This window comes from Centroberyx gerrardi, chromosome 15 (assembly GCF_048128805.1).
Source record: "Centroberyx gerrardi isolate f3 chromosome 15, fCenGer3.hap1.cur.20231027, whole genome shotgun sequence".
Taxonomy (NCBI): Eukaryota; Metazoa; Chordata; class Actinopteri; order Beryciformes; family Berycidae; genus Centroberyx; species Centroberyx gerrardi.
Window position 1 is genome coordinate 1,481,597 of NC_136011.1, and position 26,044 is coordinate 1,507,640.

At 42.4% G+C, this 26,044-nt stretch overlaps 2 protein-coding genes across 2 annotated transcripts in view; both read left to right on the plus strand.

Moving 5' to 3' along the window:
* The first annotated feature begins 6,438 nt into the window (after positions 1-6,438).
* LOC139921237 (zinc finger protein ZIC 2-B-like) lies at positions 6,439-8,067 on the plus strand. The gene is made up of 4 exons (XM_071911432.2): positions 6,439-6,562; positions 6,641-7,399; positions 7,521-7,684; positions 7,876-8,067. Exons 1-4 carry the CDS (start codon positions 6,439-6,441, stop codon positions 8,065-8,067), a joined length of 1,239 nt encoding a protein of 412 aa, XP_071767533.2.
* A 2,112-nt stretch (positions 8,068-10,179) lies between these two features.
* The window catches only part of pcca (propionyl-CoA carboxylase subunit alpha), a 31,854-nt gene continuing 15,989 nt past the window's right edge, over positions 10,180-26,044 (plus strand). The window contains exons 1-8 of the mRNA XM_071911441.2: positions 10,180-10,265; positions 12,000-12,077; positions 12,738-12,785; positions 14,716-14,784; positions 15,923-16,036; positions 16,583-16,636; positions 23,535-23,666; positions 24,986-25,022. Coding sequence (XP_071767542.1) covers positions 10,212-10,265; positions 12,000-12,077; positions 12,738-12,785; positions 14,716-14,784; positions 15,923-16,036; positions 16,583-16,636; positions 23,535-23,666; positions 24,986-25,022 — 586 coding nt within the window. The 5' untranslated portion in view covers positions 10,180-10,211. The remainder of the gene's footprint in view (positions 10,266-11,999; positions 12,078-12,737; positions 12,786-14,715; positions 14,785-15,922; positions 16,037-16,582; positions 16,637-23,534; positions 23,667-24,985; positions 25,023-26,044) is intronic.

Genomic DNA, 26,044 nt, shown 5'->3' on the forward strand with positions numbered 1-26,044 from the left:
GTGTATTTTAAATTAAATTTGTTGTCCTGAACCCATGAATGTATTAAACAAGGGAGAATAAATGGGCGAGTGAATATATCAGTATCTGAATCGGTCTTCAAAGATCCATTATCAGTCGACCTCTACTTCAAACTTGTCCTGGTGCTGAATCAAATTCTGCTTTCAGTAAAGGAGTGCAGAACTACCTGCCTACATCATGATGGCCAAAGGGAACACAAAGGTCTACTAGTTCAGTGATCATTAACTCAGTTATGCCTGCCCACCCTATCATGAAGTGAAATTGTGACTAAAAAATATTTCTCAAATCATCCAGTTTGTAATTTATATGATTTACAATGGAGTTTAAAACCTGTGTCAGTATACCTACAAACAATCTGCTTCAGGTTGCATCCAAGGTTCAAATCCAGTCTGAAATGGACTACTACTGGACGTATCACACAACCTCTGTATGACTACCCGACTAAGGAGGGACTTCATGACCAGCACATAGAGGGAACAGTCCCACTGTCCTCAACCCGAGGCCCCACTGATGCCAGCTGTGTTGGATTAGGCTGTGATCACATAGGACGCTTTTTTGAACACGCCTGCGCCTTTTTTCAGTCATTTTCAACGGTTCAGGGGCGGCAGACGCGCATCCTCAAAATATGCGCCTGCCGTATAGGATGTAGTGTATTTTGGGGCGCTTCCCTGGGCTCCACGTTGAACATGTCTCAAGTTTAGCCGCATTACATCAATGTGAAAATAGCCCTTGAAACGTCTCTATCTAGGAGGAGCTCTTGGATGAGATGATAAACCTGTGGATGCTCTGTTCTCTCTAGGAGGAGGGCATGTACCCACATCCTGTTTCACAATGAGCTCCTCGTCCTCTTCTTCAAGAGCAAGCAGAGACATCACTAACTTCCTCTGGTCCATTTTTAATTTCAATGTTATAACCTTTGTTACTTCAGGTTAGCTAGCTAACACGAATGATGTAACGCTCCTTGTGCCCTCTGACCTCTTGCTCTCTGTTATTAGCGACACTCACAGCTGAGCTTTGCATTGAGCAGGAGAAAAAAGCTCCTATCTGATCACAGCCTTATCCATCTGAGAAGGGCAACTAACGTATGATCATACAACCACTGGTTCTAATCCACTTAACTGAGAGTGGTGCTGAACCACTACTGCTACTATAAGGACCATATTGGAAATGAGCGTAGCAAAGATGACTTCACACACCATCCTCTGGCTGGACCTGCGTCTGATGATATTCAATGTCAGTTTTTCAATTCCAAATCGAGCGCTCAGTCTGTCCTACGTGTTGTACTCGTCGTCATCGCTAGGTTCTGATTTGATATGGTCTGGGTGTAGTAAAGGGAAGTGCTGCGCTGTAGTCCTGGTACAGACGTACCACTCCTTAATGTTAGACACCTGAGGTAAGGCCGGGTTGACCGACCGCTGGCTCCTCCGCGGGGTCCTAGTGCCCTGCTGCCGCTGGGCCAGCCGGCTCTTCAGGCCAGACAGCGAAAGGTCAAGAGGCATCGCCATGGGAGATGAACTCCGCAGCAGGAGCTTATGGTCCACTTCTCTGGCTGAGCCGCTATCCAAGTCATGATTGGACAAGGGAGGGAAATGAGCGTTGCGATCGGCGAGCGACGGAGAGTGGCGATTCATTTTGAGGTCGAGCGGCTCCAGGAGAGCCTGGTGAGGTTGTTGGTGTTGTTGGTGCAGGATGGAGTCGTAAGGGTCCTGGGGGTCGGAGGTAGGTGACGACTTGACGTGGACCTTCATGTGTTTGCGCAGGGAGCTGGGGTGGGTGTAGGACTTGGTGCAGCCGAGGGCCTTGCAGTCGTAGGGCTTGGAGGCCGTATGGACCTGCGAGTGTTTCTTCCGGTCGCTGCTGTTGGCGAAGCGTCGCTCGCAAAACTCACACTGGAACGGCTTCTCACCTGGAACACAAACATCGTATTCACCATTATCAACGTCCGGGACTTCTCTATGACTATTCATTGACATATAACGTATGATTTTAAGTGGTAATATTGAGAATTGAAAATTGCAACATTGCATATGACTCTAACTTCTAATGTTGTAGTATTACAAAAGTGACTGTAAATTGACAGAATTTTTTTTACCTGACCGACCTGGCTCAGAAAAGGTTAAATTAGAAAAATAATAAAATTGCCGCATATTGCTGCGCTGATTCTAATGCAACCAACCATGCACTAATGAGGTATATCGTTGAAGTCTGTGTCAGGCTGTTGCATCACTACCTGAGATGAGCCCTTCAACTTTTATTCTACTCTAAGGTCTGTGTTAAAATAATAATCAGATCAGAGTGGACCATCACTATTATAAATACAAACCTTTACATCCTTTAACTACAATTAAAATTCATTCATGTTTACCCTATACTGTCAGCCCTTGTATTAACAGCTCTTTCAATCAATTTGATGATGTCCTACTGTTTTGTTTTTTAATACAAATGGAAATTAGAGATTGCAGATTTAAATTGCTAGTAATCTTTTCATGTTGATAAAGCCTGAAATAAAACGACATCTTTAAGGAATGTTGTCAAATGAAATGTATAATGTATGCCATCTGAAAAAGCTAAATTCACATGATCAATCAATCAATTTCCCATAATCATCACCATCATCATCTTCATCCTGATCCTGACTCATTAAGCATTCATAGCTGTGATTCCTCTGGGAAGGGAAGAACATATAGAACTATGGTTTGTAGTATTAATATAGTATTAAATATTAATTTTAACTTTCTCTCTGTACATTAAGTTGCTATGGAACTAATAATTCTAATTATATTCTGTTTGACAACATAGGCCACGTGATTTTAAACGAAATTTAAAAAAATCACAGTAAACACAGTAAAAGCACGGGTATTTGTGTTGTGCAATCATTCTAATTCCGCAATCGTCAATTTCCTATCATCATCACCATCCCAATGATTACAGCTGGCTCCAGTCACCTTACATGACTCCAGAGCTGCAGTCAGAGCCGTGATTCCTCTAGGAAACAAGGGAGCAAGGAAGGACGGATATGAATCAGTACTGAACTGAGCCCATGTAAACATGGAGGGGATTCCTGACAGACTCAGAACATGATCTCTATTCATCCCTTTATGCACACTCTCTCTCTGTAAGCAGCTGTCCTAACTGATGACATGGCTGTATAGAATATAATGTCTATATCACACTGCTCTGGGTTTTATCACGGACACATGACACCCTACCCGTGTGCGTGCGCGTGTGGATCTTGAGGTTCTCGGAGCGTGCGAACATCTTGCCGCAGTTGGGAAACGCGCATGAGAACGGTTTCTCCCCGGTGTGCACGCGGATGTGGTTGATGAGTTTGTATTTGGCTTTGAACGCCTTCCCGCCGCGCAGACACTCGTCCCACATGCAGACATGGCTGAGGGCCTCGAGCCCCGCCGCTACGTGCTCGGTGGTGACGTGGTCCACCAGCTCGTGCATGGAGCTGAAAGTTTGGTCGCAGACGGACGTCGCCGTCCGCTCGAGCCTCTGTCTCGAGGAAGTTCGCTCGGTCCATTTGCAGATCAGCTCGGTTTTGATGACGGGGCCTTTGGAGTAGTCCAGCAGGCCGTCCACTCCTCCCCCGGGAACGTTGTCGGCGGAGGCGGTAACGTTGGTAGCGCGCTGCTGGGGCGGCGAGACGATGTTGGAGGCCCCGGAGTTGTTGTTCCCCAGCGGAGAGACCAGGCCATTGTGCCTGGCCACAACAGCCACCCGCTTCATGCTAACCGCGGCGGGCTTCCCCCGCTCCAGCCGCCGACCAGAAGCCTCACTTCCTCGGTAAAATCGTTTAAATCCGAATAGGAAACCGTTCAGTGCCGTCTTCCCTCCTTCCTGCGTGTTTTGGTGAAGGGAAGAGCGCATGCGGCAGTGTCGTTACCCCCCGCTGCTCGGTGTTAGATCCCGGGAGTCAGAGCCTCCATGCTGCTATTCACTGTGAATGGAGGGGAACGGAGTCATAGGAATACAACAGGCCGCGTCCCAACACTGTCACGCGGCGCCCTTGTCTCCTTCCCTTCTCCACTCCTCCTTTCATTCCTTTTCTTATAGACGAGCCCATTCCAAACCACAAACCCGCAAGGTTATCATAAAACATGCAACTACAAACACACGTTGAGTGAATATGACTACAAATGTACATAAGCCCCTTTCACACATGAAACCTGTAAAACTGCCGAAACCAAACCCCCTTCATTTTATCCCTGAAATGTCTTTAATTTCTCATTACATAAACATTAATTATCCATCAAAAATAACATAGCTTTAAGAAAGTACGGTTAGTATCATGGTTTAATAAGGGGTTTATTCATGGGTTGGTTCGTGGAGACACTAGAAATTAAGTTTTTTTTTTATTTTAAATGCCTTTTGTGCAGGTTTACAGGGTTATTAATGGGTTATTAATGGAAAGTTCCTGTCTCCCTGAATTTTATATTAAAATAGAAAGTAAGCAGTCAAACATGAAGGGGTGTTTAAAGTGGTTTTGATGGGGTCTCCTCCATTAATAACTCCCTTAACTCATTTTAAGGGGATTTTGCATGAATTAAGGGGTGAATTAATGTAAACGTAAGGTTGTTTTAAAGGATTACTGGTTTGTAGAGTTTGGTGGACTACAACTTGTAACTTAGCTTAGGCCTACTGGTTCTTAAGTTAATTAAAGTTAAACAACATGGAGCTATAAGCTGATTTCAAAGTAAGAACCCCGTCTAGATTAATGGTTCTCGAAAACGTGGGTGTTAATTGTTTATGGCAAGGAGTGGTACTCTCCATAGCCTTGAGTCCAGATTGATTTTGTATGATCTGTCTAAAAATGTATCACATTGACCAAATAATATCTTGTCAGTCATTAGTCTGAAATGGCAATGATGTAACATGGGTTTTTGGTTGTGGTTTCTGACAAGGAATATAGGCATAAGGTAGGCTATAAAAATGAAATGTTTTTAGATTCCTTGGTTCTTGAAGGAAAGGAAATGCTTTTAGTGCCAGGCATTAATCCCGTTCATTCTTCTGGAGACATAGCTTCCACTTTCATTACTTTAATGAAATGTCACATGCCGGTTGCTGTACTTTGTTATAGGCTATTCATTTGTCTTTATGCTTTTGTAGTTCATGGCCCATTTGGCTGAAATGATAATAGCCATATTATTTGTTTTCTCTGAAGGTTACATTGAAGTTTGTTTGGTTTTTGCTGAAATAGAATAATCCTAATTGCTAGTAATGCAATAGGAGCATACTCCTATAGAGTAAAACTGCACCTTGCAGACCCATCCTTAAATGCAGCACATAGGCCTATATGTAACATAAAAGGCGTGTTTTTCTTTTGAACATGTCCGTGTGTTTCCTCTCCCTGTCTTTTATGTAGCTATCCAGAAAGGCTGTTTTTTTCCAGCAGGTCTGGGGCTTGTTTTTTCCTCCAGGGGCCGAGGCTGTCTTTGAACTTGGCCCGCTCCTGTCGCGCTGTCAGCGGGGTGGAGACGCACGGAGCCTCGGTGACCAGGATCCAGATTCTCTCTCAGCATTTATAGGCTACAGGACAAAACCAAGTGCTGTGTTTTATCTGTGGCCTTTGAATGTTGCCGGTCCTCAGCATGCCCGCTCATTTATATCGAATAAGGGACAGTCTTGTGGTCACCCCGTGGAACACTTTACTTCCTAGCCTAATAAATACCGAACCTAGCCGACCACTGCCTCATAATATGGACCGCCAATTCCCTAAACTATGACAAAGTCTCTGCAACTAACATCGTTTATCATCAAAACTTCCAATCCACTAAATAGGCTAGGCCTATTATATCCACTACATTTCTGACTGATAGCCTAACTAACAATAGGCTAGGCCTATAGGCTATTATTAAAACTACCAACTTAGAGAGAACATTGGTGCTGAATGCTACCCGATGGGATTTTGTTTTACATGTGGCTTTCAAATAGATTTCTAGTCATTTGGCTTAATCTTTGCTCTCTATTACAGTTGACAAACACACACACACACACACACACACACACACACACACACACACACACACACACACACGTGGGCGGAGCCAGACTGGATGATAACTTACCTGATTGGCTGACAGACGGAGACAATTGTGAATGTGACCAATGAGAAATACTTCAGTGGGACCCCGGGCATGTAAAAGGTGATGGTATGAGGCCTGCTGGTCAACTGGAGCACAGACCATCAGTCCTTGTGGCATAGAAATACACTGGAGCCTATACGAGCCAGAATTTACTAATCATCACGATAGATATTTAACTGGGACAACTTTTATGAGAGACTTATTTTAGACTATTACATGCTGGTGCAGTAGGTAGCCTAGTTAACATTTCCTTCCCCTGTTCAGCAAGTTTTGTTTTGACTTTTTGACTGACCGCTGCTCGCGCTCAGTTCGGTTCCGGACTCGTGCCTGATGTTTCTGGAAGCCGGTTTACAGAGCACGAGCCCCAGGGGCCGCGCCACCTTTCTCACGAGACACCCCAGCGCGAGCGACATGCAGCAGCTGGACAGGGAGCCCGGAGCCTTCATGGATGCCGGTGTGCCGTTACACATGGGTACCGCGGCCGCCTACAAACTCAGCCCCGACCACCACTCTTCCCAGGGCCAGACCGCAGCAGCCTTCGCCGCCCAGGGCGCCCCCCACGCGGCCTCATTCGCCAGCTCCACTCGGGACTTTCTGCTGAGAAGCCGGGGCTTTGGGGGAGAGTCTCCCGCCGGGCCGGCCGGTGACCAACAGGTGCAGCAGCACCTCCTCCGGACTATGACCGGCTCTCTGCACCAGCACCACCCCGGCGGGGACGTCCAGTCGCACGGACACAGCCACCTCCTCTTCCCCGGACTCCACGACCAACAGCTGGGCGGGAGGCTGGCCGGGCTGGCCGCCGGGGTCGGTGATGTGTTTAGTCGGGAGCAGTTCCACCATGTGCCCGGGGCTAGAGCTGACCCTTACGGTCAGTATGGGGCGGCCATGGCGACTGGGTTGAACATGGGCATAGGGATGGCCCACCACCCCACCGGGGCGTTTTTCCGCTACATGCGGCAGCAGTGCATCAAGCAGGAGCTGGTGTGTAAGTGGGTCGATCTGGACCGGACCGGAACTACCGACTCTCGCTGCTGCGGGAAGACCTATGGCACTATGCACGAGCTGGTCACTCACGTCTCTGTGGAGCACGTGGGGGGTCCCGAGCAGAACAACCACATCTGCCTCTGGGAGGACTGTCCGCGCGACGCCAAGCCGTTCAAGGCCAAATACAAGCTGGTCAACCACATCCGCGTGCACACCGGGGAGAAACCGTTCCCGTGCCCTTTCCCGGGCTGCTGCAAGGTCTTCGCCCGCTCAGAGAACCTGAAGATACACAAACGGACACACACCGGTAAGACTGCTTGTAAACCGTTCAGAAGACGTTGCATTAGCATTTACTTTTATTCAGTGAAGTGAAAGCTCGTGCAGCTCTAAATGGCATCCTATTCTTATCCGTGTGTTTTCGTTTTCAGGGGAGAAGCCTTTCGTGTGTGACTTCTTCGGCTGCGACAGACGCTTCGCCAACAGCAGTGACCGCAAGAAACACATGCACGTGCACACGTCTGACAAGCCGTATGTGTGCAGGATGTGTGACAAGTCCTACACCCACCCCAGCTCCCTGCGGAAGCACATGAAGGTAAACACCGGCCTAGCACGAGTTTACGCGCAGCAACACCAACTTTTACGCACGGCAACACCAGCTTACGCACAGCAATTACGCACGACAGCTAATGATGATTTTTGTTCTCTTTCTGCTATTCTTTGCTGCAATTTTGTGCTTTAACTATAAGAATACTAATGGTATTTTGATTTTTTTTTTGTCCGCAGGTCCATGACTCTTCGCCTTCTCTGTCGGTCTCTGACGGATCTCCGGCGGCCAGCAGCGGCTACGAGTCCTCCACCCCCCCGGGCATGGTGTCCCCTGGGTCGGACACACACAGCAACATGTCTCCGGACTCCGCGGTGCTCAGCAGCTCTCACAGTTCCATCTCGTCTAACTTCAGCGAGTGGTACGTCTGAGGAAGGCCGCAGCAGCTCAGACAGTGAGACAGAAACTAAGACTGATTTCCCCAAAGTCTTTGAGGGAGACACCTCGCCTTTTTTTGTGCGGTTGTGCGGGGATGTTTCTGGGTCTCCCTGGGCCAAACGGACGCTGTAGACGAGGCATGGGTCTAACATTGCACTAATTGAGGCTACAAAGAAAAATAAACCAATTGTTGGATATTTTTTTACTCTTTTGTCAGTATTTTATGGAACTGGTTTCGACTGTGTTTCGACTGGCGTGACTTGAATGTGACTAGTCTATGTAGATGTCAAAGTTTAACATTGTGCCAGTTTTTATTGTTCCTATGGCACCATACCGGAAAGTGTTATTATGATGAAACAAGCCCGCTTATTTCAATAGCCTACATGGAATATTTAAAGATCTATTTTGTAAAATGCATGCAAGTAATGTAAGGCATACCGAAGGTTTTTTAAGGTATGTATTAAAGTGGCTAAATCTCTTCTCACCTATAAGATTGTCTCCTTTCTTTTTTTCTGCTTACATATCAGTGTGTTGGTATAATATATAACCCCACATCAATATCCATCTGGCTTCATCACAATGTTAACTTTCTGTTGGATGTCTATCAGTCCTGCATTTACATTCAGTCTGGACCTAAACCCAAACCAAATGTTTCTGTTGTATGGAAACTAAAGAAACAAAAGGTTCTTTGTAACGTCTGACTGGTACAACCTTGACAATTAAAGGAGAAAATAAAAATCCACTTGCTTTTCCTGAACTTTTTGCCAGGTAAACCATCACACTGGTCCGAACAGTCCGAACTGAATCTGTCAACTTACTGTAGTTGTCACAACAGAATGTGTTTTCTTTTTCTTTCTTTCTTTCTTTCTTTTTTAATATAGCTGGTAGTTGCAGTAGTGAACTGAGCTTCAAAATGAGAAAAACACCAGGCCTATTCAAATTTCAGAATGGAATTCGTCTTAGTGGGTTGCTCATGTAGGTCACATCAAACATGAAACAACACAAAAAATGGTAGGACATCAAGTATAAATTTAGGCAGTGTGTCTATAAGAAAATGGTATACGAGAAAAAAAATGGTTGCAAAAACTATAGGCCTACTAGTTTTAGTGAAACTACTACCCAACACAAGTGAATTATAAAAATCACATTTAAACTCTCGTTTCTTTTTCTTTTTCTTTTGCTGATTTTTTGTTGTTATGCCTATACCTACTGCTGTCAGGCTTTAAGCATTATAGGCTATACAAATCCACATTTTCTTTTCATCCGCTATTGACAAAATAGATCCACTCTTGCTGCCTTCAAGTGCCGTTGGAAATGTTGAAATTACGATAGACCGCACATGGGCGACCCGAGAATGTGGTAAATCTGACTGGGAAAGTCTGGATTTTATGATACCCAAGTTGCTAAGATGTGACATTTAGAGGCAGAGAGCATGGAACCTTGTCAACAGCTGATGGTAAAAAATGTATTACGTATTTTACGTATTTTATTATTATGTTATTGTTTGGCATTCATCGTTAATAATGAATATTAGAATATTAGAAATATTATTTCTATTTTCACTCTTTATTTAAGTGTGTGCAACAAGTCGTGTTTAGGAATTGGGAGCTTACCAGGAGCATTTGAAGGTAGCAGATATTCAAAGTATATTTTGGCCATCATGTGGATAAAAGAGAGATCCAAGGCATTCCAAAAGTTAGTTTAAAAACATTTGTGTATTTAACATGTATGAATACATTTTTTACCGTTTTTTTTTATATTTTGAAACATATCTAAACATATTAGTTTAGTAACAATTCAAATGAACAAATTAAAGGCGATGTCAGTATAACAACAAAGACATATCACTGCATTATTCATGAGATAAATAACTATCTTACAAAACAAAAAAATAAGTAAAGATACAAAATAAACATAAAAATACAAAAACACAGAAAATAATAGTGCTCATTGGATTGGTAATCAGGCGTCTTGCAAAAAAAACCCCAAAAACATTATGAGATGTGGTTTTTCTACATGGGATCTCTACTTGGACGTTTTCGAGAAGACTTTCTTATCTCGCTGTGATTGGACAAAGAGGAGACGCCCTTGCTGAAACGTCATCACGTCAGGACGGTGACCCTCGCAGCTCGGCAACATGGCGGCGCACAGCATCCCTGCAGCCCTCAACAGACTCTTGTTTGCTGTAAAGGTGAGACGACCGGAGCGTGTGTATGCTCTTCTCCTCCATGTGTAAGAGACGTTTCACAGCAGAAACACTGCCAGCTGTGTGTTTACCACGCAGCGCGTGAGCACCAGCCTGACAGCTGCTTGCTCGGTTAGCTAGCCTGGCTAACCCAATACACCAGGAGTTAGTACTGTTTGGTCTTGACAGCATGGAAGATAACTACAGCCCGGGAAAGTCCAGCTGAGCTGATGAGATATCCCGTGACATTAAAACTGTAATAAAACATTTGTTGTTGCACAAAGTTAGATCAATAATTAACGTCGTTTGGCGTTTCCTCTGTCGGTGGCGCTGGCGGTGTCAATGTCAAACCCGCGTTACCTTTGCCAGAGCCAGACAGACGATAGCCCCGTTACTGTCCGTCATGTATTGTATGAAGACAACTTCACCCCAAATTTCAATAAAAATCTGGCAATGTTTAGTGTTGCCGTGCTTATCGACAAACGCACACGCCTGGAAGAACATGGCGTAAGGTATGCACGAATCAACAGGGATACTCTTCAATTCGACATACATCCAGTTTACAGCGATTAAGTTTAACGTCGTTAGAGCTTCTGGAGTTGGTACACCTGTTATACTCGAAAGCTTCTTCAACCAAAACCAAAACATATGCTACAGCTGGATGGGAGGTCTAGCTCGCTAGGCTAATAGCGACCAGTGAACCAGTTAAAGTTGGGAGTTTAGTGAAATGAGTGCTGTTTGGTGGATTGTACGTATGCCGAATTTACTAGAAGATTCTTGTGATCCAGACATAGTCTTAAATCGTGTTTTACAAGGTACATATGCCCACTACAAGTCAATGTTAAGTTGCCTGAGACTGTAGTTTTGTGTGACCTTCTCTCGGCAGAACGGTAGCCTACTGTACATATGAGAGGATAGACGGATGCTAGCTATGGCGTGATGAAGTTGTAGGTGTGTGTTCAGTGTTTCTATACTGCTATGTTGTCACTTTTCAGAGGTCTAATTGATGACAGCTGGCATCATCAATTTCTCTTTTTTCCCCATGGATTTGGTGTGTAGGCCATAGAACCAATACAGTGGGATCTCAAGCTTGGACTAAATATGTAGCTGGGAGACGCTATGAGCCCCACCAACACTATAGTCAAATAATAAATAATAATAATAAAGCTGAAGTGGGGAAATTACAATTTAGGCATTTAGCCGACACTCGGTTAGTGCAACAGTACAATAAGTGACTCAGAAGGGCAAATAGCCAGATCATTCAGAGTGCCATGAAAACAAAAAGGACCACAACATTAAACAAGAAACGTAAAGAAAAAACATCAGTCATATCAGCAGTCGTGTCGTATCAATAAGCAAGTGTAAGTATAATAATGTAATGACAAAATCACAGCAACAGCAACTAAGTGCCTGACGTGTGTGTGTGTGTGTTGTGGAGGATACAAGCCTTGGTTCCAGTAAGGGATCATCATTTGCTCGCAGAGGGACAGGAGGTCAGGGGGCAAGGTGGAGTGAGGGACAGTCAATGAATGAATCATATCATATAGTATTATTATGTAAATGTTCAGCCTCCAAACCTTTATGGCTCATTTGACTGATTGTTAGTCAGGGGTAAACGTTATGAATTTTTTAAGGTTTACATTTCATACTATTATAAAGCTACTACATGAGTTTTTATATTACCTGTGGCATTTAGTTCCCACATGCCTAATGTATTGTGTTTCTGTGTATGTTTTGCAGCATGCATCATTCCAGTCCAGATGCTGTACGGTGGCCAGTAAGGCACAATACTCCACCGTCTGCGATCCCAATGAAAAGGTGATGGGTGTCGTCATCCCTTCCCCTCTCTGTTTTCTAAAACCTCTTTCAAACGGGACTAGTGAACCCCGAAAACCACCAGAAAGAGAGAAATCGTGAGGATAATTCCATAAGCTATAGGGAGCAGAGTAGAGTTGAATCCTCCAGTGGATATCCAGTCTAAAACAGAATCCATGTTATTCCATTTCACAGTATGAAGAACTAAATCACATTCCAGCGGTGTTGGAATTAACAGGTGTTCGGGGCAAAAATACCTTAGCAATACCCTTTTTTATATTTCATCCTAGCCACCTTAGGTAATATGTAATGCAAATATATTATTTCATAGTCTAATAAAAATGCCCTCTGGCCAAAAAAAAAGTTAATTTCTTACCCTGCTTTCCACATACTCCCCTTTCACTTGTCCGTGTAAATATATTTCCAGTACATCTCTCTCTCCACCTCCCTGCTATCTCTCCTGTCACTCTCAAATGTCACACAAATAACCTTTTAAAAACAAAAATAATTTGTTTATGCTAAACTGTGCTTGCCGTTCTAAGAAAGAGTCTCTCTGCAGCTGGTCTGGGTTCACCTCAGTGAGAGGAAGGTTGAGAATGACAGCGGAGGGTTTGTTGTGAAAATGAGTGGCTCTGCTAATCTGTGTGTTGTTTCCTTCCGTAGACCTTTGATAAGATCCTGATCGCCAACAGAGGAGAGATCGCCTGCAGGGTAAAGGACCGGCTCATACACAGCTGCCACCCAGCTACTGCTAACTAGTCAGCCACCCATCACACTCAGCTGATAGACAGGCTGATCACTGTTTCATCTACCTGATCACATTCTACGCCTGCACTGGTTATTTATGCATTTGACAACTTTGAAAAATGACTTTTCATCTCGTTAGATAATTTTGTTATAATATACACCTATTTAGCAATAAAAATGTACAATTTTCTTTTCTTTTCTTGGATGTTCACCAGAGGTGTGAGCAAGTCAACTTCGCTCGAGTTCCAGTCAAGTCCCAAGTCTTAATGTAGATTACCAAGTCAAGTCCATGTCATTAATGTCAAGTCTCAAGTCTAAATGTAGAACAGCAAGTCAAGTCAGAACAAATCAAGAGTCCAGTATCAATTTAATATCTTAAAGTCGAGATGAAACGGCATTTCGAGAGCATCTAACTTCCGTATCGTGACGTATTTCCGAGTGAAACAGGAAAGACAGGCGGGACATAACGTTGGGAGGAATTTGATTTGAACGTTGAAAAGTGGGTGTGCTGTTGCTAGCTAGCTAACTAATGAATCTTAGCCTCTTAGCTCTGTGCGCTAAAAGTTGAAGATTGATTGATGGGTGGATGTCATGATATTATTGGTTGAAATTAGTTACGGGCATGCTTACGTAAGCACACGGCATATTTTGTTTTACAGGAAGAAAACATGATTGAATTTTGATATAAGAATACAATGAAATTGATTTTTTTTTTTTTTTTTGGCATATATTGTTAAATAGGTGCACAGTATGACCGGGGATGTGATCTAAAAGGGTTAAAAAGGCATTTTTCATTTCATCTCGTCTTTAAAGAAAACTAAATATCTAGGACTTTTCAATGCAATATGGTTTTAATAGGATAAAAACTTGGTAAGAGCATCATGAGTTTGATTTCTATAATCAGTTTCAACTTCAATACATTCAATCATTCCATACAAATTCAGAAAACAGAATTTAAATTCAGTCGTCTGCTGGAACAAATCTCATCACTTTCAATCTAAGTCATTTACACAAACACAAGATCTCAAGTCAAGACTTTAGAAACCTTTTCAAGTCATCAAAGTATAAGTTCAAGTCAAGTCTCAAGTCTTCTCTTCATGCATCAAGTCAAGTCTCAAGTGATTAAAATTGTGACTCGAGTCCAAGTCATGTGACTCGAGTCCCCACCTCTGATGTTTACATAAAAATCCCATTTTATTTACTACCTGGAAACAGTATATTTGTAGTGGTTACTTCATGGTGTTGCAGTAGGCGTACATAAAAATTCTGACCATTAATACCATCACAGATTTTTGAACAATCCACCCCCAGCCGCCCCTCCCGACCAATCACATTTCTCTCGCGTTATGTCCTGCCTCAACATCCTGTGTCAGCAGGAAATCCATCAAATAAAGACAATTTGATATTGTGCCTGTGTTGACCAGGGTAGTAATGATTACTTTGGATGTGTTGGCTCAAAGGCAGAGTTCAAAAAAGGACATTAAGAAGGTGATGTAAAAAATCATATTGTCCTTTTTTTTATACTGTCCATTTATAATTTCACAACTTTCATTATCTATATTCAATCAGAAATAGGCTAGTAGGCTAAATCGTTTTACCAGCTTTGTTTTTTTATTTTGTTTTTGAAATTGTCTCAAATCCTATTCCAAGTAGCTTTAAAAAGGTCTTGTAAAGTTTAGCATTTGGCTTTATGAAACCTGCAGATAGCCTGATATGTACAGGAACTGTCCATGGATGGATACCAACATGGGGGGGAATATGTTGGCTTAATTAATTGCTCATGTTATGCCATAGGTCTATTGTTTCTCCATGTGATACGCAGGCTGTCCATAACTATATGATACTGATTCTAGACTGCCGCTTCAGCGTTAATGTTTTTGTGTTTCTCTGCCAGGTGATCAAGACATGTAAGAAGATGGGCATCCAGACTGTAGCTGTTCACAGCGATGTAGACTCCAGTGCCGTGAGTCACCATCTCTATTAACCTCCCCTTCACCTCAGTCCTCCTGAATGCCTAGGTCAGACTACAGGACTGGTCTTGACTAAATGCTTGCCTTGCCCTGAGAAAGGTGTTCACACCAGGTGACAAGCCCTGATATCTGCTTAATACCGTTGCTTGTGCAGTAGTCTGCCTATAAATGCAGCAAAAGGTTAAAAAAAATTGTTAATAGACTTCTCTTACTGTTCATTCTAATTCTTTTTACTCCTTGAGCTTACCTTCCATTGGCAGTTGCCAGGGTTAGACTGGACCGACCAAATCAAACCAAGACCAAAGTCTAAGTCTCCAGTCTTGAACCCATTCACCCTCCCCCCCCCCCAACACACACACACACACACACACACACACACACACACACACACACATACATAGGGTTAGAGTTATGTCATGTTAGGAAGAGTTAAAGAAACGGTAACTAGTAGAGGGAGAAGAATAGAGAGAAGAATAGTCTCTAAAATTGCCTCCACATCGGAGTCGGAGCAGTCAGAGCCAACGACAGTATTTCCAATTTAAACTAGACAACATCTGTTAGTAACGGATTGTGCTCTACATCACTTTGGATGTAGCCAGTGAATATGTAAAATAGCACTTAGTACAACTATATAGTCAGGAGTGAAGGCTGGACGCCCCCTTTTTAGCACTTCTATGGAAAAGCAAGCTGAAGGCCAAGTGGTCTAGTGATATGTACCCATCCCCCTGCAACAACACACACACACACACACACACACACTTTGCCATCTTGTTGATCCAGATGCTTATGTTAATCCCATGGAATTTGTCCTTGTGGTGACAATGTCTGTCACTCACCCAGCATGGGGGATTGAGGAGGTGTGTGTGTGTGTGTGTGTGTGTGTGTGTGTGTACCTGGTGGTTGTGGTATTGTATCATTCAGACCACACAGTTAGTGAAGTTTTGTGGCCATTAAAAACATACATAAGATTTGAAGCCAAAATATTTATTTTTTTTGCAAATTGTAAATATTCTATGCAAGGTTTAGTATGTCTAAAGCAGTGTGTGCATCTGAGTCTCTGTCACAATACCTGATGAGGTGGTGTGTATCATAAAGTGAAGCTGATTTAACTGTGTGTGTGTGTGTCTTCAGGTCCATGTAAAGATGGCTGACGAGGCGGTGTGTGTCGGCCCTGCCCCCACCGGTAAGAGCTACCTCAACATGGACGCTATTATGGATGCCATCAGATCAACTGGAGCACAAGCTGTAAGAATTTGTATAATGTAACTATAATATTCATGCTTGCCAACATTGAGAGTCCAGAAACGGGACGATTTTCAAAACCAAAGCGGAGAGTCTTGGGGGGGTCCTCCCAATTTGATCAAAATGCGAGATAATTGGGAGAAATGAGTGTGCAAATGAGATGTGTTAACAAGACAGTGATGGTTAGCTGACCAGATACTAGTTAGTTGTTACTTAGTTAGTTGGCTAGTTGACAAGCTGACATTGTCTAAACACAAAATCAATCAGATGTCACACAAAAACAACAAAATCAATCAGATGTATCAGTGGTGAAATCAGTTCTCAGTCAAAAACGGCACAGAAACCATGTCTATTCAATACCGTTGAGATGGTCATGTTGTATGTTTAGAAACACAGTCAGTTGTTCTCAGTCCAAGAACTGGGGACCTCCAACATGGCTGCTAGAGGGTGTTTTACAGCACCTGAAAGCCCTCTATAGCTGTTTCTTTGTAAGCCATAGTAACAAACAATATGAAGAGATGCTGTTTTTTTCTCTCTCTCTCTGTGAAGGTTCATCCTGGCTATGGCTTTCTATCTGAAAACAAAGAGTTTGCCAGGCGACTGGTAAGTAACACACACACACTTTCATACAAACTGTTTCTCTCTTTTGACACACACACACACACACACACACACAAACTGTTCTTATCTGTAACGTTAAAGGTGTGAGTGATTGTCAAGGTGAAAAATGTGATATCTTAAAACAACAGTCACCTCCAAAAGATTGCACTGGTAAGAAGTGAAAAGGATTTCAAGAGTCTAGATAAAGACACACAGATAGTCTAAAACAACACACCATAGTCCCAATTAAAGCTGGTACTGAATTGACTAGCTCGCTTAAACCTGGATGCAACATTTTGCTGATTGAGTTCCCATTTACCAAAAATCGGAATCAAGTTTAATCGCCAGCTATGTTGACATATACCAGGAAGTTGCTCTGTTGACTTGGTGGACAGAGCACAAATTCAGCAAAATACACTGACAAGCCATAATTTACATAACAGGGTAACTGCAGGTCTTTAAAATTTCTGAAAATTTGAAATTCGATTATCTAAATTTGAGGCATTAAAACATTTTAAAATGTCTTAAATACAGTTATTAGAGGTGTTATTTTTTTTAAACTTGTAATACAGGTTTATTTTTTCATCAAGTTTCATTTTGATTCATAGCTAGTCGTACTGATTTTTTACATTCAGTGATATTTAGTCAAGGCGGAGTTGGAAAATAAGACAAATGCCCTGAACAGGGTTTTGGAGGATGAGATTATTGCTAATATTATTGGTTTGAGCTTTTATGTACGCTTATTGGTACGCCATGAAGTAGCCACTAACTTTTTTTTGCTTTTTATTGTTATATAGATGTACATTATGATGTAGAGCAGGGGTCTCAAACTCAATTTACCTGGGGGCCGCTGGAGGCAGAGTCTGGGTGAGGCTGGGCCGCATCAGGTATTCCACAAGAAAAGCTTTGTTAAAAAAAATCCAATCTTCTCAAATGTCTTTATTTTTATTTTTTAACACAAAATAAGATTTAAACGTCTTTATTAACAGTTCTTTAACCTCAATGGGTTCTTCTGAATATGAATTGTCCTGAACATGAATGGAACATTGAAGAACATGAACTGTTCTTCTGAACATGGCTTTTCCGCTTTTTGAACGTCATTTCCGCTTCTTTTTCCTGTGACAGCAGCACGGTGGTCGGCGGATAATAGCCCGGTAGCAGTCTCCTTTGTTTTTGCGCTCGATGTTCATGTCTTTCATGATGACATGAACACCATGGCATTTGTAGATGGTAGAAAGTACCGGGATAGCGAGCGCAAAAAGGCGACTGCTCCCGGAGTATTATCCGCCGTGCTGTTGTTACAGGAAAAAGAAGCGGAAATGACACCGTGCTGTTGTTGTTGTTGTAAACGTAGTCATAGAAACAAAAAAAACAAATGACATCATATAGAAATATATGTAGTGTTCATCGTGTGAGGCAATGCAAATAGCGCGATGCAAATAAAAAATAATGACCCACAAATAACGGTGCGACCCTATAATTGGTCCGGGTTACCGGGGACTGTTATCGCCGACGGACAGGTGTCGCTATGTGACTGCAGACTACATTAGGCTACATTGAGTTCCTTACTTTTCTTTTATCCCGCCGCGTACGCATCACTTTGATTTATTTTGTCAGAGAGAGACATATATACGTATAATGTCCCGCTGGGCAGCAACTTTAAAAACTTTTTTTTGGAAGTGTTGTGAACGCAGCGAGCTGGGACGAATGTCCGCGTGTGCCCAATAGAAACGAGGCAGCCAGCCAGGCACGGAAGAAAACTCTCCATGGCAACGCTGCTGTAACTTTCACTCATTGAGAAATGTTTCTCTGCTTGCATCAAGCCCGGTCGATGTCCCACCCCCGAGAGCCATATACCCCACCGTGATTGGTAGGTTCGTTCAGCTCCGCACACAATACTGTAAAGTGCCATCCATATAAAACTTGCGGGCCGCACTAACATTAAACTTTCATATTAAGGTGGGGGCCACAAAATATCGTCTCGCGGGCCGCAATTGGCCCGCGGGCCGCGAGTTTGAGACCCATGATGTAGAGAATTGGCATGGTGAAAATGTCATTTTTCATTTCATTGTGACTTTAACATACATACACATAGTGTAAGTCAGTCGGGTCACTGTTAGGATTGGGACTTTAGCCGTGTGTGTGAGAGTGTGTATGTACCATCAGCGGCCTGTGTGTGTGTGTGTGTGTGTGAGTGGGCCATCAAGGGCCTTGTGTGTGTGTGTGTGAGTGGGCCATCAAGGGCCTTGTGTGTGTGTGTGGAAATGGAGATGTCATAACATTAGCAGCTGAATAGACCCCCAGAGTGTGAGACAGCGGGGGGACAGTTAGTGCAGCTTTATGCATTGCAAATGCCCCCCCCAACTCTCATGCATTGCCCCGGGGCCAGAGGGGGTATGAGTGTGTCGGGGGTAGATTGGGGGTAAGGACCCTCTTAGCATGAGAAAGAGCCTGGAGCTGAATAGAGAAGAAGGATGGCGGCGGGGGTGCTGGAGTGTGATAATAATGTAACTAGTGGTAGAGCACAGAGAGACAGAGAGTTTTGCATCATAGAAATATATACTTTTCATGCTCAGTCTATTTATTGAATGGACTTTTATAACATTTTCAACTCAGGAGCTTGTGTGAGAGTAGGAATCTCTCCTGAAAGCATATTATCACCCATCAGAAGTCAATTTTAGATCCTGACTGAGAATCTTTGCGGTGTAATGAAACATTTTTATAGAATATAGTGTTTTGGAGACAAATATACCATAAAATACATGATTTCCAGCTGACGAGGACATCGAAATGTATTGATGTATTCACCTTTTACATTTTAGTCACTTATGAAATAGGACACCATTATGTCCACCATTTAAACATAAGGAGAAGAAAACCAGTCCACAACTTTTCACAGGTTCCTCGACTAATTAAAGAGCTACTTCATTTGGGAGGAGTGTGACTCATATCGTCTTATGAATATTCATTCTTTAGAGTAAAACTGTTGGGAGCTCTCTGTGTTCATCAGCGTACTCCAAGATGTTGTGGGTTTGAGTTCAGCTCCAAACTTAGATGCGTTCCAACCCTTCTGCTTCATCCTGTTGCTGCTGTATGCTAATTGAACAGAAATACCTCAGAAACAAAAAGCACAAAATTTTCAGAGTGCCGCCCAAGCCAGTAGTCTTAAACTGTAGTAGTAGTAGAAGCAGTAATATCATTAGTGATAGTAGTAGCAGCAGCAGCAGTATTAAGAATTCTTTTAAGCAGCTCCTAAAAACCCACTTCTATAGGCTGACCTTTTCATGACAATGTGGAAAATATTGAACGTTGCACATGTTTTACTGTATATTTGTGTTTTGACTGTGTTATTTTATGATAGTTTTTGAAGAGTTTGTCTCTTTTTAAAGTTGTTACTGTGTGTCCTTGTATGTCTTTCATGTCTTTTCTTTCTTTTTATTCACTCTTTGTGAAGCGCTTTGTAAACTGTGTGTTTTAAAAAGTCATATATACAGTAAATAACATTTTACTTACTAGTAGCGGTCGTAGTAATAATAATGGTAGTTGCAGCAGTAGTAGTAGTATTTTATTTTATTTGGGAAACATAAAAATACAATTAATTTATATTTGACCCCACAGGGTAGCACTGGAAAGTCATACAACACAACACGTAATAAAAACAATCTGAACTTCATAGGATATATGGGGCACTCGCAAAACTGCCTTAATACTGACCACTTCAGTTTGTTCTACATTCGTTTCATTTATAAACATAACATAGTGGTAGTAGTAGTCTTAGTAATAGTAGTAGTAGTAGTCCTAGTTGTGTTTGTTTGGGGGAATCAGATATTTCAAGTTTCAAGTTTTTATTTAACACTCATATGGCAGTTTTACATCCAGAAAACTGAAATGCATGAGCATTTACAATACCCACGTCAAAATAAAAGCATGGTAATTGAACCTTATTTTATAGTTTTTCATTTAAGAGTCTTATTAAAAACGGGATGGGTGACTTCCTGTATCTTTCAGTGCGCGTCTTGGGAATCAGTAATTGTGTGCTTTGTCTGGTCTGTCGGTTGGATATTTGGGCTCTGGTGGGGGGGGAGCCCAGAAGGCTCTGTGCAAAGTCCCTACACAGTTCTTCTGTCTTGGAGAGTGGGTAGTGAAAGGGTTTGGAGTGCGTCCTGATAACTGGAATATGCCCTGCCAATAATGATCCGGCAGGCGCGTTTTTGGATGTGTTCTATCTGTTTGGACATAGCCTCTGTTAGATTTCCATGCCACACTGGAGAGGCATACTCCAGTGTGGGGCGGACATATCCAGTATATATTGTTGCTAAGTCTGAAGTGGTAACACCAGACCTCCTTAACCTCCTCAGGAAATGCAGCTTGGAATTGGCTTTCTTGACCATGGCAGCAGTATGATGGTTCCACTGTAAGTCCGACTGTATCAGGACTCCAAGCACTTTCACAGTATCACAGGATGGTAGTTGTTGGCCGGACAGGAAGAGAGGGATGGGGGGCGGTGCGCTGATATTGGCTCATAGATATTGTGTATCATTATTACTCCACTGTTCATTTTCAGGTGATTCAGTGGTTAAACTATGGAGTGATTATAGTGCAAATACAATTTTCATGTGTTTTCTAGGATTCACAAATGTGAATAAAGTTTTGTGGAGTGAAAAAAACACATACACTTGGTGATTGAAGATCAGCAAACAAAATTCACATGTGTAAATGTATATCCACAAATGCACACCGTTGTGTCTCACAAGTACAAAACCTGTATTTTGAGTCACGGATGTGCATTTGCACATCTGTCAGTCTCATCCTGTGGATACAAACCGATGCAGAGACACAAATCTTTTTTTGCATTGTTATTCTGTGGGAAGTGGAGGGAAATCTACATGTGCACGTGCACCCACCAATCAAATTGAAGTTTCGTATAAGATTTGAGCTACTACAGGCAAATTAAACCAGAACACAGTCCACCAATTGTTATGTTACAATTTAAAGCTTTATTCCACAACTCAATATGGATGCTTAAATTAAGGATATTTATTTGATATATTTTAAGACAGAATTGGATGCTACTCACTTGCACATTTGCCATGGCTCACACAGGCTCCCACTCCACCTGCACTTGCCAACATTGAAAGGTCAAAAGATAATTATGCTGCTAATTGATTGGTTATTACAAACTCTTGCTCTGATTGGCTATAGGAAACTTCAGCTTGATTGGTGGGGTGCATGTGTGGTTTCCCCCCACTTCCTACGGAATAATAGTGCAAAACAAATTTTTTTTTCATTTCACAAAACTTCATTCACATTTGTGAATCTTAGAAACCACATGTAAATAGTATTTTCACTATATTCAATGATTTATTTTAAATAACATTGAATGTTGGTGTTGAAATAGCCTTCAACACAACTATTTGTCACATTTGCTGCATTTGCGGCATGGATACAGAAGTGTATTTGACATATTACCTCAGGAAAAAGATGCAGGTAATATTGAACCCAGTTATCAGCATTGTAGGTGTATCAGATCTAGAAATGTAGCCAGTGTGTGAGTATATACTGTATATTTCTCTGTAAAGTGTTTTTATCATAACATTGACCTGAAACCAACCTTCTCATACATGAGAGGTGATTTACAGATGGTTTGTTTGATGTGAGCAGGTATTGTTGGCATCTTTCCCCCAGGCCGGTGTGTTTGGCTTCATTTCCACACTTCCTGATGGAATCAGCAGAATTAGCGCTGCTCAGATGTCTGCTGCTCATTGTCCTGTATGGGAACTGCTGGGCCCATTCACTTTAATTGTGCTATATTAGCACTGATTGGGGCTCAAATCTGCATAGCAATAACAGCAACAACAGACATTCAGCTTGCTTGTGATTGGCCTGAGGCAAGACCAGAATGTAACGGCCAGGAAGTTATATCCAACCACAACAATAACACAAAAAGGCCCAATTGAGAGTAGTGTAAATGTTTTATTCACATCTGGCTTTGAAGAAAGCTGCAGCAGACCAGATTCTAACTGGTTACACTTAAAAAAAAAATCTCTAATTTTGCTTTAGTCTGTTACCATAAGATTGGGGGAGGGGAGGTGCGGGGGGGCTATGTTTACATGCAGGGAGAATTCTGTTTCTCACTAACCTGGTTTTGGGTCAACATGTAAACATCATAACTTGGTTAGAATAACCTGGGTAAGATCATACTCTGATTATGAGAAGCCTGGTTAAGAGGCGCAGGTTGGAGTTTATTTCTACAAACATTTCTCAGAGGCAGAGCTGCTCTGGAGGCAGAAATAATCTCATTGGTTGAGTTAAACCTCAGTGGGCAGAGCCAAAGAAACGGGTTCAAACTAGCCGTACTGGCCCATAGCTATCTAGGTAAGCTAGTTAGCTAACTGCGGACCTTCCAACATCATGAATGCCATGGTCATGAATGAACAAAAAAAAGAAGTTATTGCCATTTCTATTTTTTGTTATATTTTGACCAGAGCTCCTGCTCTGCCATTCAAGTTTGCCAGTTAGATAAGTTGCACACCGAAAAACTGTGGTACTTTGGCTCCGCCCATTGATATATAACTCAACCAGTGAGATCATTTTTGCCTCCCGGGCAGCTGTGCTTCCAGGAAATTCTTGTTTAGAACTAAAACTATCTGTTCAAGATACCTGCCTTACACCCATATTAAACAGGTTACTGTGGTATGGAAACTATTTTTACTTTTGGTTTTCACTGTCAAACTCAGCATTATGGCACAGCATTATGGGTACATTTTGATGCCAACAAAAACATGGTGGCAGCAGTACTGACTCTCTCTTTTGGGATCATCATTAGCTTCCCCTGTATTAGAAGTAAGCTACTATTACTCAGTTAAAGGGAGTGATTATTATGTTGCCTTCGTGTTGCTAGGCAGCAGAGGGGGTGATGTTCATTGGCCCAGACACCCATGCTATCCAGGCAATGGGAGACAAGATAGAGAGCAAGCTGATCGCCAAGGCTGCCAAGGTCAACACTATACCAGGCTTCGATGGAGTCGTGAAGGTATGTTCACACACACACACACACACACACACACACACACACACCTGCACACGCACAGGGCAATGCATGTATCCAGCAAGAGGAAAAACATGCATCTCTGTGACTCACATAAGCAGACAGACTCACACAGCAATATCCAAACCAGCGCACATATTTTTACGTGCAGACATTAAAACACAATTAAAACTATCAATTTGATCTCCATAAGCGATCTACGTATAGATATTTTCAAACTGGTTCAAAAGGAGCAAAAAACATGTCACCCAAACATTTAAAACACAAATAAATGCAGTATGTATCTGTAACCTACAATTTGAGAAAATGTATACTGACTTGTAACAATGTTGTTTACGCAAATTCGTGAATAAATGTCATAAATTTGTGAATAAATATATTTCTATTTTATTCGTTTTTATTAGTTTCAATCTATATTTTTACACGTTCAAGCTTTCGCGCTTTTACTTTGAAAGTAGATTCACAAATAAAATTACAACCAAAAATGCAAACATGCCAATTCACAAATAAGTTTAAGAAGTGCGAATATGGTTAAGCTACATAAATGGGCATGTTTGTGTGAAAATCTTGACATTTATATTTAAAGATTTTACTATGTAGAAATCGTGACATGTTAATGAAAAGTGAAAAGCATTTATGCACAAATTTTGTTACATATTTCCTAGTTTACATTTTTCAAGCTGCATTTATTTGTGTAATGTGACATACTTGAGTTGTGTGACATTTGCCATTTTTTGCCTCATTTTGAAACCGTCTCCATTAAAAACTTCTAAGACTTATCTGATGCCTCTCCCTCTTCCCACCCCTGGTATCCTCTCCTGTTTGTTTTAGCTTCAACACCTAGTATACTCACACACACACACACACACACACACACACACACACACACACACGCAGAGTTCTCTATAGGGATCTATACGGTATCACATTCCCTCCTCATGGGGTAACAACAGCATTTGCTGTTAGCTAATGATAACCCACATCATAGTTTCTTGGAGGCATTATAGTCTGACCGTACTTCTGGTAAACAGCACATCACAGAAAACTTGGGGCAACTACTCTGTGCTTGATTGATTCAAGAACCTTTCCAGTTTAAGCTTATCACAGTCTGTGCAGTTTATGGTCCTAGTGTAAAGGCTAAGGCCAACTGTCCCCTCTAGGGGCCGGGGCCAGTCACAGCACACACCAGTCTTAAGTCTCAGTAGCTCAGATGCAATGCAGATGTGTATAAGATATACGAAAGACAATGGACTCGTTCAGTAGAAAGTCTGTGTTGTCAGTAACCATAACTCTCTCTGTTTCAGACTGTTGAGGAAGCTGTGACGATTGCACAGGATATTGGTAAGTAGTCACTTATCTAGACGCTGAATGTGTGTGTGTGTGTGTTGATGTGTGTGACAGACCAGACCCCCACCCAGTTTTTCAGTGTAGGAGTTATCTACTACTCAGAGGACCCCCTCCCTCTTCACTTGGCCAAGGGAGATATTAAAGGATAATTTCTCTTATTTTCAACCTGGGCCTTATTTTCCTAGTATTTGCCACCATGCCAATCGATTCTGATCAAAAATGCAATTAATTAATTAAGTGTATAGCTATGTAACCTCTCAGTTTGCAGGGAGCGCTGGCCTTGAAGTCGTGTCCATTAATTTCTAGGTCATGTACAGGAATATGTACCAGCACTCACACAGAGATATGTGCAGAAATATGTGTAGGCTGTTGTGTTGTTGCCAGGTTACCCAGTGATGACTGATGGTTGTTTTGTTGTCCTGTTACCCAGTGGTGACTGACAGCTGTGTTGCTGCCAGGTTACCCAGTGATCACTGACAGCTGTGTTGTTGCCAGGTTACCCAGTGGTGACTGACAGTTGTGTTGCTGCCAGGTTACCCAGTGATCACTGACAGTTGTGTTGTTGTCAGGTTACCCAGTGATCACTGACAGCTGTGTTGTTGCCAGGTTACCCAGTGGTGACTGACAGTTGTGTTGTTGCCAGGTTACCCAGTGATCACTGACAGTTGTGTTGTTGCCAGGTTACCCAGTGATCACTGACAGTTGTGTTGTTGCCAGGTTACCCAGTGGTGACTGACAGTTGTGTTGTTGCCAGGTTACCCAGTGGTGACTGACAGTTGTGTTGTTGCCAGGTTACCCAGTGATCACTGACAGTTGTCTTGTTGCCAGGTTACCCAGTGATCACTGACAGTTGTGTTGTTGCCAGGTTACCCAGTGGTGACTGACAGTTGTGTTGTTACCAGGTTACCCAGTGATCACTGACAGTTGTGTTGTTGCCAGGTTACCCAGTGGTGACTGACAGTTGTGTTGTTACCAGGTTACCCAGTGATCACTGACAGTTGTCTTGTTGCCAGGTT